At 34.1% G+C, this 12502-nt stretch overlaps 2 protein-coding genes across 2 annotated transcripts; one reads left to right on the forward strand and one right to left on the reverse strand.

Annotated features, from left to right (window-relative positions):
* Positions 1–312: 312 nt before the first annotated feature.
* LOC122611354 (CDPK-related protein kinase-like) lies at positions 313–6069 on the forward strand. Its single transcript, XM_043784374.1, has 11 exons — positions 313–1083; positions 1958–2088; positions 2168–2209; positions 2301–2409; positions 3032–3110; positions 3220–3516; positions 3951–4063; positions 4806–4913; positions 4984–5046; positions 5140–5307; positions 5646–6069. The coding sequence occupies exons 1-11, from the start codon at positions 571–573 to the stop codon at positions 5784–5786; spliced, it is 1764 nt and encodes a 587-aa protein (XP_043640309.1). The 5' UTR covers positions 313–570; the 3' UTR covers positions 5787–6069.
* Positions 6070–6466: 397 nt separating this feature from the next.
* Positions 6467–8091, reverse strand: LOC122609844 (cytochrome P450 93A3-like). The gene is made up of 2 exons (XM_043782790.1): positions 7180–8091; positions 6467–7087 (listed from the first exon to the last, which is right to left on the reverse strand). Exons 1-2 carry the CDS (start codon positions 8089–8091, stop codon positions 6467–6469), a joined length of 1533 nt encoding a protein of 510 aa, XP_043638725.1.
* Between the last annotated feature and the right edge of the window lie 4411 nt (positions 8092–12502).

Here is a 12502-nt window from a genome sequence, read left to right on the forward strand (position 1 = left end):
TCGCTTCTTTTGATTTCCACTCCGTTCAGTCTAATATATTTATATGCAGTAGTTTAAAATGATATATTGATATTTACCATGTATACTAAGCTAAGTAGTGAGTATCAACTCAACATATAAATTCAAAAAGAAAACAATAATACTAAAAGTAATTTCACTTTCCAAGTAAACATCAAGTTAAGCAAAGGCAATTGTTTTCCACTTCTCTTTGTCCATTGCCTTATGTACGCATTCATAAATAGCATCATCATTTTTTCTTTATTTTTTATTTTTTCAAACTCAAAATAATATACTAACTTAATCCATGTTTGGACCAAATTGTTGTTCAAACTCTAAAGAACTATCAATAAATTCCTATTAAATTCTACTTTCTCATTGGTCAATTCATATTAAACTCACAAAACCATATTCCTTTTATCATCATCATACCATCTAGAGATCTCACGCCCCACTATATCCTCCTTATATCTCTATCTCCAACACAATTTCACAAATTCTTGAATCAAGATTTTCATAAAAAGCTTCAATTTTTAATAAAAATTTTGCAAATTCCAAATTGACCTACTTTAAATGGGAGTGTGTAGCTCCAAACCCACTTCAAAAAACAAACTTTCCGGTCACCGGAGGTCAAATATTCCGGCCAAAAATAGTAATGAAACAGACCCAGATGAAAATATTGTTAAAAAAGATGAAACAGTAAAAAAATCACCTTTTTTTACTTTTTACAGTCCAAGTCCAGCACACAATCTTTTTTCAAAGAAATCATCACCTGGGGGGTCAAATTCAGCAACACCCAGAAGGTTTTTTAAACGCCCACCATCGCCTGCAAAGCACATTAAGGCTTTGGCAAGGCGGAATGGGGCGGTTAAGCCGAATGCGGGTTCTGCGATACAGGAGGGGGAAAGAAATAATACCAATATGGGTTTGGATAAAAGTTTTGGTTTTTTGAAGAATTTTGGGAGTAAATATGAAATTGGTGAAGAAGTGGGAAGAGGGCATTTTGGGCATACTTGTAAAGCTAAGTTTAAAAAAGGGGAATTTAAAGGTCAACATGTTGCTGTTAAAGTTATTCCAAAGTCAAAGGTTTGATTTTTATTATTTTTTTGTACTGATATTGTTTTGTATGATTGATATGTAATTATGCATATTGAATTATTGGTGCTTAGTTTGGATTAATTGGATGATATATTGGAAATGGAAGGTGACATATACATAACAAAATTTGTCAATATGCAATATGTACATGCAGTAACTTGCATACTGTTCATCTAGGTAAAGTTTGATATTTTTGTGTATGACACAATTGTGCTGTGTACTTATCACTTTCTATTTGGAATGATGTTATTCGTGGTATTGACGTTAAAGAACTCGCTGCATAGAAAACGCTATCAAGCTACCATCATTTAAGTTAACACCCTGATTTAGAAAAATATGAATTTTCAAAAACTTTTTAACAAATATTAGTGTGGAAAATGTCCTTGTTTAAAACTTAACCAATCCATAACGGAGGGCTAATGAAGATCAGAAATAGTTGTTACTCGTCACGTCACAACATTATTGAAAGGAAATCCAGAAAGCATATTACTAAGTGCTGCATAATTAAATGTCTGGTTTTTTATAAGGAAAATACATCCCATTTGTCTGGTGAAGATTTTAATATTTGATTTGACTAATAGTTTGAAGGAAGTTGTTACGAATATGACAAGATGAAACACCTTCTAATGAAAGAGACATAAGAACCTTTTAAATGCTGTAGTAATGATACTGAAGAATAGGTAATTTGGCCTGGAAAAGGAAATCTTGTCATTTTCATGGACTACATTGAATGGATAGCCCGAACTTGCATAGTTGGATTTGCTGCATGATTCTTATAGATCTTATCAACGTCTCGTTATAAGTTGTAAATGCTATTACCTTCTTTAAGGACTCAATTCTAAGGTAAAACTTTTTCACGCAGATGACAACAACAATCGCAATTGAGGATGTAAGAAGGGAGGTAAAGATATTAAAAGGTTTGTCAGGACATGAAAACTTGGTGAAGTTTTACGATTCATATGAAGACCATGATAACGTCTATGTTGTAATGGAGTAAGTGGTAAACTTAAAGATTAATTATAGGTTATTTTTTGTTCTTGTGAATATAATTAAGTTGTGACACATTTAACAGGCTATGTGAAGGAGGGGAGCTCTTGGACAGAATACTTTCAAGGTATCATGTGTATTATTTTGATAACATTTTTCCCATGTAAATGATTTACAAGGATTTATAACATTGCTATAATGGTATTTTGTTTTTCAAGGGGCGGGAAATACTCAGAAGACGATGCTAAGTTTGTCTTGATACAAATATTAAATGTTGTTGCATTTTGTCATCTTCAAGGTGTGGTGCATCGCGACTTGAAACCAGAGGTGAGTAAATATTGTCAATCCAAATTAAGATTGTTATAATTTTTAACGATGTTATAAAGTAAAATAACTAAATAATTAACAGGCACATGGTAACTTTACAATAGAATAAAAGATTATGGTAGATAATCAAATAAGTTAAAGCGTTGTATGTGGTTGTTTTGCTCATTATTATCGCTATAGATAAATTGATCTGTATTGATTTTGGTCCTCTATGGTTAAGTGCATGCTAGAGTATTTATCTCAGTTAGCAAGTTCTGTGTATCTAGACCCTTGGTCAAATGTGTCACATAGATGCCAACATTTGTTTCATTGAAATTATTTTTTCTTTTTTGACCAAAAAAACACAGTGATGGTCCATTAAAGGGGCTAGCAGTTGCGGTCACCTAGTAAAATTTTTACACTTAGTAGTTGTGTTTACATGTTTTAATATCAATATGAAAAAAAAAAGAGAGTAGATCTTGCTCTTCCATAAAGAAACTTTTAATCCTTTTTTCCAATTTCACTCATTCTTGTAGATCCTCTGCCTCTGCCTTTGTCACATTTTTGATACATGTTGCAGAAGTTATCAAATAATTGTGCTTTTACTAAATCACCATTTTACATATTCCCATTGATGAATCAGAATTTCTTATTTAAATCCAAAGACGAAAACTCACAACTAAAAGCCATAGATTTTGGCTTGTCGGATTTCGTAAAGCCAGGTACTTTGTATATATATATATGTATAAGTACTATGTATGTGTATATATATACAGTTTATTCCTCCTATTATCTCCATTTTTTTAACGTCATAAGTTAATTATATTGTAGACGAAAGGCTTAATGACATAGTTGGAAGTGCATACTATGTGGCGCCTGAAGTTCTCCATCGATCATATAGCACAGAGGCGGATGTGTGGAGTATTGGTGTAATAGCTTATATTCTTTTATGTGGTAGTCGGCCCTTTTGGGCACGGACCGAATCTGGGATTTTTCGAGCAGTTCTGAAAGCTCATCCAAGTTTTGAAGAAGTACCTTGGCCGACACTATCTCCCGAGGCCAAAGATTTTGTTAAACGCTTATTGAACAAGGACCCCAGGAAAAGAATGACAGCTGCTCAAGCTTTGAGTACGTGTCTCGCTGCTTATTGTATAGCCCTGAGTTGTAATTACTATTATAAATTTGACAGTGCCAGAAAAGTGATCTAAAATTAAGCAACTTTTTTAGGCTGGAAAAGTGATCTAACTTTTGAAAAAATAAAATTTTTAAAACTTCAATAGAAGATAGTCTTATCCGGTAACAGTCTAATGGTGATGTGGTGGCTCAGATTTTGATGACTTTTGACTATGTTGACTCTTTTATACAATCCAGTGGCACCGGAGAAACCATTTTTTAAATACTTTTCTTTCATGAAAAGTTATGAAACTTGGATGGTTTTTCTGGCCTTTAACAAGTTGGTTGCTGAAAACAGCACTCGGACTAAATTTGGTTACCTATTTATTTACTTAGAAGCCCATATTGATAATTTTGATCATCGAATTGATTATAATGTAATCTTTCAGGTCATCCATGGATTAGAAGTACTAATGACGTGAAACTACCGCTTGATGTCTCGATATTGAGACACATGAAGGGTTATATGCGTTCATCTGCTCTTCGTAAAGCTGCTATACGGGTATGTTCTTTATACGTTGCTGTATTCCGTATCTTTTATTTTGTTTGTTTGTTTCAAATTATGAAGGGACATAAGCTATAGGTGACATGCTATATGGGTCAGGCGGATAGGGTAACACTAACGGATCAAAATAGGTTTGGGTTGAGATGGATCCGCTTTTAGTATTGTTATTGTGTTGGTCTCTTTCTTTAATGATCTACATCCGTGATTATGTAAATATAGTGATCTAGAAGCTTGTTTTCATAAAGAATGAGTCTAAAGCCCGTTCAGGCCATTTGACCCATTTCCTTTTTTGATGAATGTTTTAACCCGTGGGCCGTGGCTGCATGAGATCAAAAAGAACCAAATCGACCCATTTGTAAGCGGGTCGAAACCGCCAATAGACAAAATAGCACTATATTTGTACTATCAGTGGTGATGAGTTTGTTGAGGTTTGTAAATCTTCTGGTTTCTTTCTTCGCCTTATATATACGCATATTATAAATGAAAATGTTTATGTTGAATGTCAAAAATGGATCTCGGTAATAAACATAGTAGAAGAATACTGTGACATATATAAATGGCAGCTACCATTAGTTTCATTGATGAAGAACAATAAATGGATAATTTTACAGAAAAGCTGGCTAATTTTACAAGAGAGCAGAAGATATTTATCACAATGATTTCCAACAGCGTCGGATACTTATTTCAAGTTTTTAACAATGTAACTTAAATGCATTTTCTTTTCTACTCTAATTTGCAGGCTTTAGTGAAGACGTTGACTGCAGATGAATTAGTTTATTTGAAGGAGCAGTTTTCTTTGTTAGAACCGAGCAAAAATGGATCCATAAGCATAGATAATATCAAAGTGGTTGGTAACTAACAATACAACTAGTCTTTTTTGTTTTATTGTCGATCTTGACTTCTTAAAATTTGGTCAGGCCTTGATGAAGCATGCCACGGATGCAATGAAGGAGTCGCGTGTCCAAGATTTTTTAACATCGGTATGATTTTTAATAAACTTGCTGGAGATTCATTATATAATTACATATACCATCTTGGGACTTTTGGGTAATTACAACGTCATCGCTATGCAGCTTAATGCACTTCAATACAGAAGAATGGAGTTTGATGAGTTTTGTGCAGCTGCCATAAGTGTTCATCAGCTCGAGGCTCTTGATAGATGGGAACAACATGCACGTTGTGCATATGAAATATTTGACAAAGACGGAAATAGGGCTATCATGATCGAAGAACTGGCTTCTGTAAGTTGGGTACCTTTGATGGTTTTGTGTTGGTAACAAGAAAAGAAATTACATGAAAGTTGGTTTTATTTAAATGCAGTTACTTTTAGAATGCTACTCAATTTGACCAACTTGAGAATGCCCCTGTTAAGTATTCTTGACAAATTATAATTGCTTCTTCCGAACGTAGATCTAATTTTTGTGTGTGTGTGTGTGAACTGTGAAATATTCATTCTCCTCACTTCCTATTCAAGAACCATCTTACAAGTTACAAACATTGAAAAAATCTAGAGTTCATAATCCAAAATCGAGGTTCTATTTTCATAAATGTTTACCAATCACTTTTGTTATTTTTGTAGGAACTTGGCCTTGGCCCGTCGATTCCTGTTCATTCTGTATTGCATGACTGGATAAGGCACACTGATGGAAAGCTCAGTTTTCTTGGGTTTGTCAAGTTGTTGCATGGTGTGTCTAGTCGAACCCTCGCCAAAGCTCGTTAACACACTAGCTACAATGATTTTTCGTATGATTGGGTTGTTAAAACCGTATAGGCTGTGTAACAAGAAGCATGTTGTAGGTAAAGATCCAGGAAAATTTCCTGCTGTAAATCTGTGAAAGTTAGTTTTGGTTTGGATTTTCAGGCGAGAGTACTAGTATAGATTTTCTTTGAGATTGCGCTTGAAACTGGCTAGAGTACCATATATCATGTATGCAACTGGCATTGTATCTTCTAAATATTCATCTTCTAGTTAATACAAATATTCTAATCCATTGATTTCTAAATTGCTACTGTACGTTCGGTATTATTATTGTATTTTGATCCATGTTCTCGAGTCACATCAAATTATATAATTATCTTCTACTTGGCATGTCTCCATTCCGGCTTTAGAGTATTCAATATGTGGATTTGATCCTGTTCATATTTTGTATAATCTAAAAATTATCAAATTCTTGCAAATTTGCATGTAGAAGTAGAAGTAAAAATAACACAGGTTGCACAAAAGATAGCGTTACATTGGGCCTTTAGTTCTGCTGCATAACTTTGGGGAAGAATTTGAAGTTAAAACATTCATACATATTAGTACATTGATGCTACAGAATTCACACATAAACGTAATTTCAAAACTCTTTATTTATTCATATAGTCGGCACATGGAGCTCCCAGAGTGTCGAGGCAAATTTAAAACGGTAGAGGATCAAATCGAGCCACTGGTACACAAACCAACGGGTTTGCTTTAGGAAGTGTGATTCCGGAAGCCTCTTCCATATCAACACTAGTAAGATTTCCATCTTTCCCGGCCTTCCACTCAAAACATTGAATCATGGAACCGAGCATTGCAGGTAGCAACTGCAATGCTAATGACATCCCGGGACACATCCTTTTACCGGTCCCAAATGGCAAGAGGCCAAAATGTTGTCCTCTCAAGTCCACCTGGCTGTCGTCAAATCTCTCAGGTATGAATTCAAGAGGGTTGTCCCAATACTCTGGGTCTCGACCAAGTGCCCAAGCGTTGACAAAAATAGTAGAATTTGCTGGAATATGGTAACCTGTCACTGTACTATCTTCTGTAGCTCTTCTTGGAATTATCGCTGCACCTGGATGAAGCCGTAAAGATTCCTTAGCAATTGCTTGGAGATACGGAAGGTTTGGTAGGTCCGACTCTTGAAGAAGTCTGTCTTTGCCAACAACTCTATCGATTTCTTCTCTCGCTTTTTTCAATACTTTTGGATGATTGATAAGTTCTGAAAGTGCCCATTCTGTGGTGAGTGATGTAGTGTCTATTCCTGCTGCTATTATATTCTGAAATCACAACATAGATAAATTAGTTATTTCACATATATAGCCAATAATTAATACAAAGGAGGAAATGCCATGTTATATATAATTCTTACAAAAATGAAGGCTTTAATGTTCTCTCTTGTCAACTGTATCTTCTGGCTTTTATCTTCAGCCGTGTCGAGTAATATATGGAGCAAGTCTTTCACTTCCAGCTTTGTGTTCATCTTTCTCTCCTCTTCATGCTCTTTCAAGATGTTCTCGACCAATATATCATATCTATTACGAATATCCTTTAATCTTTTCCCGAACCCTTGCAAGTCAACATTTTTAAAGAACGATATGTAGTCTGAGACGTTGAAGTTGCCAATTATCTCGGTTATATCAGCAAGCAAATTCTTAATTTCCCTCGCCTCGGCCTCCTCCCAACATCTTTTGCTCATAATAGTATCCGCGATCACGTTGTAAACAACCTTTGTGAACTCGACATCCAACTGCATCGCCTTCCCGTCTTTCGCATGTTGAGAAATATTATTCATAAACTGATTAATCTCATTTTGCCTTACTTTACGTCGCATGTCTACTTTTGCGACGTTTAAGAGCTCGGACATGATTACTTTCTTCATGAACTTCCAATACGGTCCATAAGGGGCAAACGAAAAGTCTTGAAGTCCATAACTAAAGTAAGTTATAGCTGTGTTTTGCGGGCGATCTACATAGAAATTTTCATGGGTTTTAAGGAATTCTTTCGCGGTTTCTGGTGAACTGACGACGATACATGACTCAGAACCTAGTAACAGGCGAAACACCGGTCCATATCGGAGGGAAAGCTTTTGAAAAGTTTGATGAGGGATTGAACCAATAAGGTGGAGATGGCCAATGATGGGAAGAGCAAATGGGCTTGGTGGGAGAGGAGATTTAGCATGACTAGATTTTTTAACATGACTAGATTTAAAGAAAAACCTGATCAAAATGATGGATATCAGCCATACTATAAAGAGCAGGAAGTAGGTTTGGGAATCAGCCATGCCTAGCTAGGAGTATTTGCTAGATGATATACTGAAAATATGACTCGGTGAAATATGAAAGTTGGATGCTTGAATTTATATAAGTGCCAATTGGACAAGTGATGTTGATATGCTCATTTTTGTTTTACTATTTAAAGTCTTAAACATAAATAAACACCCTTAAAATGAAAACATAATTATAACACTTAAAAATTTCATTTTCATTTTGATTCATTAAAAGTACAAAAAATTAATATAGTATATAGCTAATTATCATAATTTAAATATTTAACAACACATTAATATGTTAAAATCGAGAAAATCATGTTTTTGGTTTTGTGCATCCATCTTGAATGCATATTCATAAAAATAGATGCACAAAACAAAAAAACATGATTTTTTCGATTTTGATGTATCTATGCGTTGTTAAACACTTAAATAATGATAATTAGTTATACATTATTTTGGTTTTATGAACTTTTAATGCATCAAAAGAATGTTTTTAAGTGTTCTCACTGTATTATCATTTTAAGGGTGTTATTACTGGAAAACCACCACACACACACACACACACACACACACATATATCAGGGGTGGGTTAATTTAGGACCATCTCTTAAACTAGGTCCATTAGGACCAAATCTCAAATTCCGTTTTCCATAATCCGGCGACATCTCCTGCTATGGTGGCGACATCTCCTGCGACATTTCCGGCGAGAATCAGTTTCCCTTTCCGGTGAATACGTTATGGGTGTTGCCTTTATCCGTTCTAAAGGGGTTGTCACTGGACGCATATGGGAATCGTATAGATTTGATGGGCGGCGATCCAAGAGACGGTGGTGGTTGGATACTGTACGGGCTCCGCCCTTGCCGTTGCCGGTGCCGTGGCCATGGCCAGAAGAGAAGAGAGAGACAACAGATACGATGGTCGTGATGGTGGTGGTCTCCGTCGCCGGAGGATCATGGAGGTGGTCGGAGATGATGGTGGTGGTGGTGGTGATGGTGGTGGTGGTGGTCAGATATGGTGATGGTGGTGGCCGGAGATGGTGATGGTGAGAAAAATGAATGGTTGAGATTTAGTCTTGATGGTCCTAATTTATATTTTTCCATATCATATATATATATATATATTAGCACGGTCCCCACGCAATGTGACGGTGGTCGTCGCGGCGAAAATGTTGTAGTGGGGGCGACTGTTGGTGTCGAGTGGTGTAACTTATTTATGAAAAAGTAATTAATAGAAATGATTACTTGAGATATTTTGAATGATAAATGATTAATGGTGTAGTTTAATTATTAATGTTAAGAGGGTTATAATGCAGGTGAAAATATTACATAAATTTCAACATTTCCACACAATTAAGGAGTTATTATTCTTTTTATTGTAAAAAACAATTTTTTGTTAAACAATTTATCGTTAATTTTTTAAATAACAGTACGTTGTTTTTCATGTCAATATTACATAAAGTAAATAATAAATCATATATACTTATTAAAATAAAATAGAAAAAATTAATATAATGTTAAAGGAAATGTTTGTGTCAAGTTGCTTCAAATTAAATGGTGATTCTCATTTGTCGGTTAATTATGTTGTTGCGGATATGGGTCATATGTACTAAAAAGAACAAAGGTGATATATTGTGTTTGATATATTTTTTCATGTCACTGAGTTCATTCAGGGCCTGGTACATGTTATACCGAAGGTTGCTGGTTATATGCTGTTGTAATCTTTCCAATTATTTCATGATATTTCATCCTATCAGTCGTGCTTGTTGGTGCGTTTTGCTGCTACCGTTTGTTGGTTGTGTCTTTGTCTGCTGATATAGACTATCGATCATTATGGTTCTTTAGATTGTTGTATGAGATCATTAAAGTACCACATTCTTATTGTTCTTTATCGAGGTTTGTCCGGCCTACTATTTTCGGGATTGAAAGTCGATTTGGTCCGAGAATTGACAGGTTAGTTTTGAATGTTCGAGTAAGTTATTTGTGTCATGCATCATGCATGTAAAGTTTGTTGTGTCTATGCTATACTTAATGTGTATGACTGTATGTATACATGGAAAAGATAAGCCATCAATTAACTTCTGTCATGGTTAGTAAAAGATAATAAAAAAAAAAAGTTGACTTGACTGGAAATAGGATAAAAGTCTTCTAAATATTTTTGTAATTACAATTATGGATTCTTTTATATATTAACACCAATTATTCCCTGGTTGGATACTTTGTTTAATATATTCTTTGTGATTTCTAAGGACTAAATGCTGCCAAAATTTCCTTTGTTGGATACTCGTCTGATATTCTTTGCTATTTTTAAGTGATGAGATGCTCATCTTTGTTTTACTATTTTAAGTAGTCTATTTTGTTCCTTACGTCAGAAATTTCTACTCAAAGATTAAATGGATTTTAATATATAACCAAATGTCTTAGTCGTACAGGTTCCGTCTTTACATTAAAAAATTCGTCAAAAGTATATCGAATGACATCTCAAAGAGCATTAAAATTCTAAGAACAACCATACAACTTTTATAATTTATCGATATACGGTTTTTGAGATAAAAAAACTCAAGAACCATTCTGGACCACATATTTCTCTTATCTTTCTCTCTCTTTAATTAAATAATAAAATTTATCCAAATCATTCAAAATGTATTATCTCAAAAACCGTAAATCGTTAGACGAAACAAAAAGTATGGGTAGTCTTAAAATTTCGTCCTCTTTCATTAGAGATCCAATTTGATATACTTTTGACGACTTTTTAATTTTCGTTTTTTTCCCCTTGTACTTGTGTACCTACACATGTGTAGGATCATTGTTTTCACATGTAAATTAGTGTAGGATCATTGTTTTCACATGTAAATTAGTAAATGAACATATGTACACAACAATGAAGGTTAAGGGCGGAACCCGTTAATCCATGGTGCAGCCATGGTGGACAAGGGCGGATCCCGTCAGTCCATGGTGGAGCCATAGCGGCTAAAGGCGGAGCCCTTTAGGTAGATCACCTATCACCGGTCACCCCCAATGACCTATCACCCTCTATGACCTATCACCCTCAATGACTTATCATCCCCACCAGATTTGGTTTATGAATATCCTTAAGGACGAAGCCCCTTCCGAATCATAATTCTTGTTCAACCTACACATGTGTTAGTTATGTGTAAGTAAAAAAAACGAAAATTAAAAAGTCGTCCAAAGTTTATCGAGTTAGATCTCTAATGAAAGATGACGAAATTTTAAGACTACCCATGCTTTTTGTTTCGTCTAACGATTATCGGTTTGTGAGGTAAAACATTTTGAATGATTTGGATGAATTTTCATATTTAATTGAAAAGAGAGAAATAGAGAAAAAATGTGTGGTCCAGAATGGTTCTTGAGTTTTTTTTGTTAAGTTCTCAAAATAACTCACTCATATATATATATATACTAGATATTTTACCCGCACGAAGCGTATCGATTTAAATGATTACTCAATGTTGTTTGTGAAAGTTAGATATTAGTAGATATATATATATACTAGATATTTTACCCGCACAAAGCGTATCGGTTTAAATGATTACTCAATGTTGTTTGTGAAAGTTAGATATTAGTAGATATATAATTATTCAATTTATTTAGTATAGTATGTTAGTTTCTTTTACCTTTATACATGGATATAAACCTAAGATATCTCTTTATATATATAAATCTCTATTTTCTAGTGCTTAGGTGGTATATAAAGGGCAAGGGTGTAGTCGGCAAAAAGCATCGGCAAGTCCATCGGCAACAATCGGCTCATCGGCAAAACTATAGTATATGTATCGGCAACTATTGGCTTGGCTCATCGGCACATTCAATCGGCCACATTGGGCCGATGCAAGTGAACGTTGGGTGGGTTATTTTCGAGGTAAACAAAAAAAAAACATTAATATATCTATATAATTATTAAAACAGTAGGAATCCGAACGATGATAAGGCTTCTAAAAATTTAAAGTTATTTTATAAAATTGCCACATAGGACTCAATCTTATGTGTCATCTCTAAACTTTTTATATAATATTTATATCTGATATTTATATATGTATCTGAATAATAAAATAAAAAAATAATAATAATACCAAAATTGAATTGAAATGTCGTATACATTACTAAAATTATATGCATCAAATATAGAAACAATATTAAGTACCTGATTTGAGATCACCTCGAATTTATGTTTTGAATTTAAAATATCAAAGCTTCTTAAATATTTATTTATAATGTATTTTATTTTTGCTATTTTCTTTCTTTTTTAAAACCGATATATATATATATATATTATCTTATAAGTATTTAAATTTATTGTCATTATTTTTAGTCAATATAATTGCACATTATAGAGGGTTTTTCATCAAAGAGTTTAATGGGGAATCTATTTTGTGAAGACTCTTTAACGTGAATTGAGTTAAGATAAC

This window comes from Erigeron canadensis, chromosome 8 (assembly GCF_010389155.1).
Source record: "Erigeron canadensis isolate Cc75 chromosome 8, C_canadensis_v1, whole genome shotgun sequence".
NCBI lineage: Eukaryota > Viridiplantae > Streptophyta > Magnoliopsida > Asterales > Asteraceae > Erigeron > Erigeron canadensis.